The following is a 7,317-nucleotide window of genomic DNA, read 5'->3' on the forward strand; positions in this document are numbered from 1 at the left end:
AACCCACTGCGTCAAGTAGCAACCATCCGCCATGGCCACTACCCACACCCTTTCGATGACGCTCTAGGTCATCCGACCTATTACTGCCTGGGCTGGTTGAGCTTCACTCTCCCATCCTCGAACCTTGGTATGATTAGCTTCAACAAAGAAACGCGCCGCTCGGGCGACCATCTTGGCTATATACTAGGGAAGGATTCGCCACCGCTCAGAGTCATACTGCACAATGGTAAAGCTCCTGGCTACAATTCCGCCATATACACGTTTCCTGAGACATCTAGTGCAATCATCGTGCTTGCCAGTGGAGCTACCGATGGTGATCCTGCTGACTGGTGTGCACGGATCCTGACGCAGGAGCTATTCGACCTGCAACCTCGGGTGGATATAGTCGACTTGGCTGAAAAGGAAGCCATGCTTAGTCGGCGATGGTTCGATGATTACATCCTGCGCCCATTATGGGAAGATTCACAAAGAGGGGAAGAAGATAGCAGCTCTGGTTGCTGCAGTCTTGAAGCATACGAAGGCCGTTATCGCAACGTCCATCTCCTGACCACTCTCAATATTCGTCTCAACGACCCCAGCTCAGGTCTTACTGTCTCTTTCAATCACCGAGACGATAAAAAGTACCTTTTAAGGTTCCATAAAGAGCACGAATTCAGCTTCCTTCCCTCGGACCGAGATGCTTGGCTCCGCGACTGTATGTTGGAGGTATTTGACTACCGCACTGGGATATTCAAGTTTACGCATACAGATGGTGGTGTTTCTGGGCTATGGTGGAAGTGGAGTGCATGGGAGGACGCTTCCCTATTTACCAAGCTGACTACTACTTGAACAGGCATCGCTGGCTTCATTGCGAGGGTGCTCCATAAGTGATTATCCAGGCTGTTCACAAACACGCATTACAAATACCCTAGTACAAGTAGGGTGACTACGCCGAATCTCAAAACCTCTCTAGGATGTGCATGCAACGATAATAGCTGCAACACGTTTTAGTTGTATATCAGGTTCTATATGACACAGTGACATTCCGCTGGAACAATGATCCATAAATACAGTGCTAGAGGTCTGTTCGTGAACTCGGAAACAAATAACCACATATTACACCTCCCCGGTTATAAAAGCCTTCGCCGTTGGCCCATCTCCTGATTCTAAGGCACACTATACAGTACCTGCATGATCTGAAGAACGGTCTGAACGAATGAGAGGAACAGTCCGACCCCTCCAATGAGTACAACAGCCCAGAATGTATACCATGCTTCCGTACTTCGTTTGTCCCGCCATAACTGTATCAGGCCCCGTGCCTTCTGGCATGCCAGATGCGTTTTGAGGGCTTCAAATCGGCTGTGGAGGATTGGGAAGTCAGATACAAGACTAAACACGTCTTCGTGGTGGTCAATGGATATTGTTGTCAGAGTGCGGGAGCCACATAGTTCCCCAAGAAGAGGATCATGTTGGTCAGGCGGAAGGTCACTGAATGGACGTAGGGATCGGTAGAATTGTCGTCCCTTCGCTGAGAGTCCGAAAAGCAGGCGATATGATAGGAGAACTTCATATAGGAAGCTTGTCACATCTTCAGCGGTGGCCCAGTTGGTAGGATCGCCAGCTGGGGCGGTACAGCTTCAGAAAAATGCGACGTAAGCCATTGGACACTGGAATCGGTGTGCGCGAGAACAGTAAATACATACCCATGTATGACTCCTCGCACCCATTTCTCGCCTGATAAGTCTTTCTCGAGATTTGCTGCGCAAAACGAAGGAAACCGAAAGAGGAACAAGGTTTTGGTACGGTTATCAAACTCCAGATGGGCGCCCAGTGTGTCTATCCACCTAATCTTAATCCCGCCAATGGTTGCAAGAAGGGACATATTGAACTGCTTGACATGAACTGTCACAAAGCTCTCAGGACTTTGGCAATCTGTGCTTTTTGTTGGGAGTAAGTACCCGAAGCCAAGAAGGAACTCATGTATTGGGAGCCGAGCGCATCGATGATCCTGAGTATACGCCATAAAAGTCCGACTCTCATAACCAACCATCAATTGTGCAACTGTCATCTGCGCAGGATTGGTCGCGTCCCACGTTGACTCCCATAACATTGTCTGCCATCCTAAAATAGTGAAAACAAGCACGCGCTGAAAGCATGTCTGCTCCACAGGTACCACACGGAATACATGGGACAACTGCAGTTGCGCCACGATATCATCAACCCTGGAAGCTTTACCTTCTTTCATGATTCGCGCAATTCCAAGATACGCTCTAAGTAGACTGGATCCTTCGATCAGCCCATTCACCTCCGTCAAAGCTGGCAAAGCCGTTGCAAGATCCAATGACAGCTGCGAGGCCCGTCGATTTAGCCATGCCCGGTACCACAGCATGCTCGGACTAATCCGTGTTGTCGACTGACAGCAAGCGGGAAACACAGAAACAACAGATGAATGTGCAGCCGTATTTAAGAGGTCATGATCTACAATTCGTGTTACCTCGGCGTTCGTTCATGCATCGTACCTCGCTCACCTTTACTTGGTGGGATGATTCTCTGAGGTCGAATCGTTCCTCGAAATCTTCTCACAGCGCTCTTGTTTCTTTTCTCTTTCCAGGAAACCATCATAACAAAATGATATAGGATACTGAGGTCAACATAGGCTGTACTTCAACTGAGACATACAGCGAGGATGCGGGCATTATGGGGGTATCCTGAATACAGAGGTTCGCATAATCGCCTTGTGAGGGCTGCGGCTGCGCCACGCTACGTGGACGGTGGGCAACATAAGGCGAGCATAGTGGAGGCAAATCAATCATCATGGTCGCAACAAGGTGCTGGATCAAGACTGCCCAACTATTGCTTGAAACCTGATGGAAACTCGATGTTGGGCTATCCGGATATCTTATATATTGGATACTGCCCTACGTCCTAGCCATCGTTTTCATCTATCACCTGATTGCATTGCCCTATAACGGCCGTTCCTATGCGCCGGTAAGCGGTAATGACCGAACGTTATTCATTGGAGGTGCCGCGTCAAATCCATCCGCCTGAGGACTTGCTCTGATACCCAACGCCTTTGGCGTGGGTAATCCTTGCTAAGATAATATCAGCATCTTTTAATACCCACGGGTTCTCAGGGCTGTCAACCCAAACGGTGACATCATGAGTTATCTAACATCCACACGTTTCTTGCCTTGGAATCAGAGTTGGTTCTCACGCCTCATCTTGAGCCATTCTCACCCTGTGAGCTGATCATCTGACCTGTCGAGAATGCAGGTCAAGTCGCCTAGCCAAAGCTTCAACTGCCGCTCTGTCAGTGAGCTGCGCCCGGCCTTGAACAGGCTTTCTCGTGGAGTCTATTCCTTAGGTCATTATTCTATATCGGCAGATCAGTCCAGTAAAGTCTTCGAATAGCGCATGTATCCTGCAGATGTAGACCACTTCTGCATCAGATTGTCGCCGGAGGGGCTTTGGAAGGGTGACTCTCCGGGGATATACTATATGCACTGTCAATCTAACAAACACAGCCAAGGGTGGAGTTAAGAAATTAGCTTACATCTTAACTGTTCCGTTCACTGTAGCCCTCAATGTTGCCCTCGCAAGGAGCCAAGGTAGGGTTTCTCTGAGACTGTAAAGGAGTCCCTTGGCCTGAAGCTTGCTGTTGTCCATGTCGCGGAAACAAACTCTGGTTTAAACTGAGACTTCGAAGCAGATGATATAATGATGAATATGCAAGATCTAATCTTCATTTAGTAGGATAGCTCTTATATAGAAGATGTGAGGGGTTTTTGTGTTATTTCCAGGTCATGTCTTGGCCCAAGCAACAAAGGAGACAACAAAGAAGCACAAGTAGGGCAGTACCCAATATCGGTGTAACTAAGGATTACTTACAGGACCATAGAAAGCCGTACTTATTCTTCATTCCCTCCAAAGACGTTCTCTTTCCGAGGAAATGGAGGCCTTCGCACTTGATGCTAGCGAAGGCTCTCAAAGGATTAGGTCTCCTATGTAAGGAACTCCTCACGCCCTCCCATCGCCGTACCCCAGTCCGATTAGCTCGAGGAACAATAAAACAAGAGTAAAATAACGGATTAGGTGAAAAAGAAGACTCCTTGGCTAAACTAGATACACGCAATTCTTCAACCTCGGTCTTTTTTCCACCACTAAGCTGAACAGCCATTCTGCCAAAAGAGTCTCTGGAAGCGACTCGCCCCTACTAGGGGGACCAGTATAACTGTAGAAATCTACGAAGGAGGCTCCCACAAGAATTCACCACATTCGAGACAAGCCGATGCTTCAAGGCAAGTCAGTATTGCCGTGTTTGAGTCTTAGCATGCCTCTATGTCAGGCATGCTCTCGTCATCGTCATCATTGGAACAGTCGAAATCGCCTTCAGGGTTCTTATATGGCTTTGCAGTGTCTCCCAGGACGTTTGTGACGCGTCGCTCGAGCTCTTCAGCCAGAAATATCCTCTGCACCGCTAATTGATCCAGCCCTCGTAAACGCTGAATCATGTCCACCACTCCACTGAGCTTCAAGCAAGTCTCCTTCAGCGCCAGAGTGGGCAACAGAAGTCGATTAAGCAGAGAGTGACATTCTTCGTCACTGTCACAGTGGAAATCAGGGTGCGGAACTTCCTCTCTGTCGTCGCTGACAGCAGGTTCTTCCCCAATGAGGAAGACCTCGGGGACACCAATTTCGTTATAAAGCTTTTGCCATCTCAATGCGCAGGCAATACTTCTGTCAAATTCCTCAATAAATTTGAGCATTTCACCCTCCATGGTTCGAACATCTGTTCCTTCATCTAACATTCCAAGATCGAGCATGACCTTCCGAGAAATATACGCTCTGACAGCCTCCTCGCTCCACCCCCTTGAGACTCCATCTTCGAGTGAAGTCATATACTGTTGGCCAAGCTCAACCATAGCAATACGAGATTGCAAAGTACAGTAGACAGTATTGGCTTTAGAAGTCTCCAGCTCTATAAACAAACCGGTTAGGTCGAGCGTGGGCCGGCACAATGAAGAAAGGCCGAAATACTTCCAATGAGCTTCCCTCAGCGTAGCAAAGTATCGTGCACATTTTGGGTTTGAAGAGACTGCAATAGTCGCCTTCCCCGGTGTCGCTCCCTTGGACTGTTGAATCTCATGCACCGCCAGCTGAAACCCTGGTTGGTCTTGTCCTTTCCTGTCCGGTAGTAACTGTCTTGGAGGAGTGTTTTGATGCAACTGCTTCCGTTTCTCGGCAGTCTTACTAGCGGTACAAATGTTATGGCACTTGGCACACTCCTAATGTAGCTGTCGTCAGTATCTGCCGACAACCAGATGTATGGAAAGTGAAATAGTAGTTCTTGCACGAATTACCGTACTTTCTTCGTATCAATTCGACACCGGGTGCATTTCAGGTTTGGCAATCGTTCGCAGACAGTGAAATCCGGAGCAATCTCCATTCCAGTAGTAAATACAAATCGGGATACTGCCCAAAAGAAGGGATTGGTAGAAGAATTAGGCAAATATAGCGAGTAACAGGTACGACGAACGGATTCAGAATAATACGGGTGTCGCAGACTCTTCGTCCTCCTTATACGCTACACTTTTGGGTCATTGATCGCACAGGATCTTCGCCGATCACTATCCATTTTCGAATCTTGCTATCCTTGCCCATCCTCCAAGATCAATATCATTATCATCTCTTCTCCTTCATTTGTATCTAACCAAATCCAGATAAGCCCATTGTATTTTAGTTTTAGTACCCCATCATTAGCCAATCAAGATAGTCTCCATCTCTGTCCATCTCTGTCCATTCTGTCCATTCTGTCCATTCTGCTCTGTCCATTTCTCCCCATTTCGCCCCATTTCTCCCCATTTCTCCCCATTCCTCCCCATCTCGCCCCCGTATTTCCCACTACTAATACTCCCATCACTCCCTATTGACTTTTCCCCATACCTGCAATTTTTAGTACCCAATCATCTCCACTATTCAAGAAGCCACCTGCAGTCAACTTACACAGAAGTTTCAAATCCAGAGCATCCGACCTTGGCATACCCACCGTTAACAATACCCCTTCAGCTTCGACAAGGCTGAGTCGCAGGTAGGTTTAATTATGGAAGGTGTCTAATATACAAGATAGCCTACATCGCTACGGTCGGACCGAAGATGATACTACGTTTAATACGAATCAGATTGCTTCGGGGAAATCAACAGCTACACTACAGACATGAATAGTCTCCCGATGCTGAAGACCCCGTCGACTCGGCAACTAGGCCTTTGACTGAGCCATCGCACAGCGTTGATCCTTGCGAACCTGAAATTAGCGTAAACTAACCCGGCAGTGCTTGGAGACTTGTCAAGATATCGAGCGACGAAGTCCGAGTGGCCAGGGCAACACTCCGTTGAGAAGGACTATACTACCTCCGGTTAAGCGGCTGCCTTGCGATATACTAGTGCTTACTCTTATTTCGAAGTGTTATATACAAGGTTTTAGTTAGTTATACCCCGAACTCGCAGTGCTGCAATGGGGGAAATGGTTTGGGTTTTATAGGGTGGTATCACCCTGTGTATCTAGGGAACATTCGACTTAGGGCTGGTACTCTACCCTTTTGATAACTTGGAAATGGTAGGTCACAGTACCTAACTAGCACTACCGGGTATGTTCAGTTTCTTGCATCCTGTACTATGCTTGGAGACTTTGGCAATCATATGAACTTAATCTGGGCTCAATCAGACATATTAATACACTCGTTGAATCAGACAAGCCGTTAGATATCTCAACACAGAACTGCACCCCCTCCACGCAATCACTGATACGTAACCTTCAACTCCGAATCACTAACAACAGTCGGAACAGCCTGAACAGTATTGCTGGAACTATCCTGAACCGCATACAGCGCCGATCCATCCAGCCCATACTCCTTCCCACCGGCCTCGCAACACATCCCGTAAAAGTAGCCTCCCCGAAATCCACAAACGTCAATCCATCACCATCGACCGCCAAATCCTCCAGAATCCACTCCGCATTCTGACCCGTCAAAGTCGCAGTCGCCGCCGGAGCAGAAGCAGTAACCGTGACATTCTTCCCCGTAGTCAAGTTCTCGATCACCGCCACGCCCTCACTGCTCGACGTCGACTCGACGCTGGCGAAGACCACGTCCCCGAAATGGAACTCGAGGTCGATATCCATCGAGTTGGCCGGATACCACTCGTACCAGCCGGCGAAGGAAGGCTGCCCGTTTTGCACGTAGATGTCCACGCCCGCTTGCCAGATCGCGTCGCCGGATGTCGCCCCGTCGATGCCCACCCAGAAGGACGCCGCCTGCGTTTCGGATGATGGCGCCGCCGTGG

General features: G+C 48.6%; 2 protein-coding genes across 2 annotated transcripts; both read right to left on the bottom strand.

Annotated features, from left to right (window-relative positions):
* Positions 1 to 1,145: 1,145 nt before the first annotated feature.
* On the bottom strand, positions 1,146 to 2,795 carry ANOM_011759 (uncharacterized protein; the record flags this gene model as incomplete). Its single annotated transcript, XM_015557015.1, has 3 exons — positions 1,146 to 1,614; positions 1,683 to 2,375; positions 2,659 to 2,795. 3 exons carry the CDS (start codon positions 2,793 to 2,795, stop codon positions 1,146 to 1,148), a joined length of 1,299 nt encoding a protein of 432 aa, XP_015400981.1.
* Positions 2,796 to 4,304: 1,509 nt separating this feature from the next.
* On the bottom strand, positions 4,305 to 7,317 carry ANOM_011760 (A4/G1 family peptidase; the record flags this gene model as incomplete). The annotated part of the gene is made up of 2 exons (XM_015557016.1): positions 4,305 to 5,264; positions 6,896 to 7,317. Coding segments are annotated over 2 exons (1,382 nt in total), but the record flags the coding sequence as incomplete, so codon positions are not given.

The sequence above is a fragment of the Aspergillus nomiae genome (genome assembly GCF_001204775.2).
Source record: "Aspergillus nomiae NRRL 13137 chromosome Unknown contig00717, whole genome shotgun sequence".
In the NCBI taxonomy this organism is placed as follows: Eukaryota; Fungi; Ascomycota; class Eurotiomycetes; order Eurotiales; family Aspergillaceae; genus Aspergillus; species Aspergillus nomiae.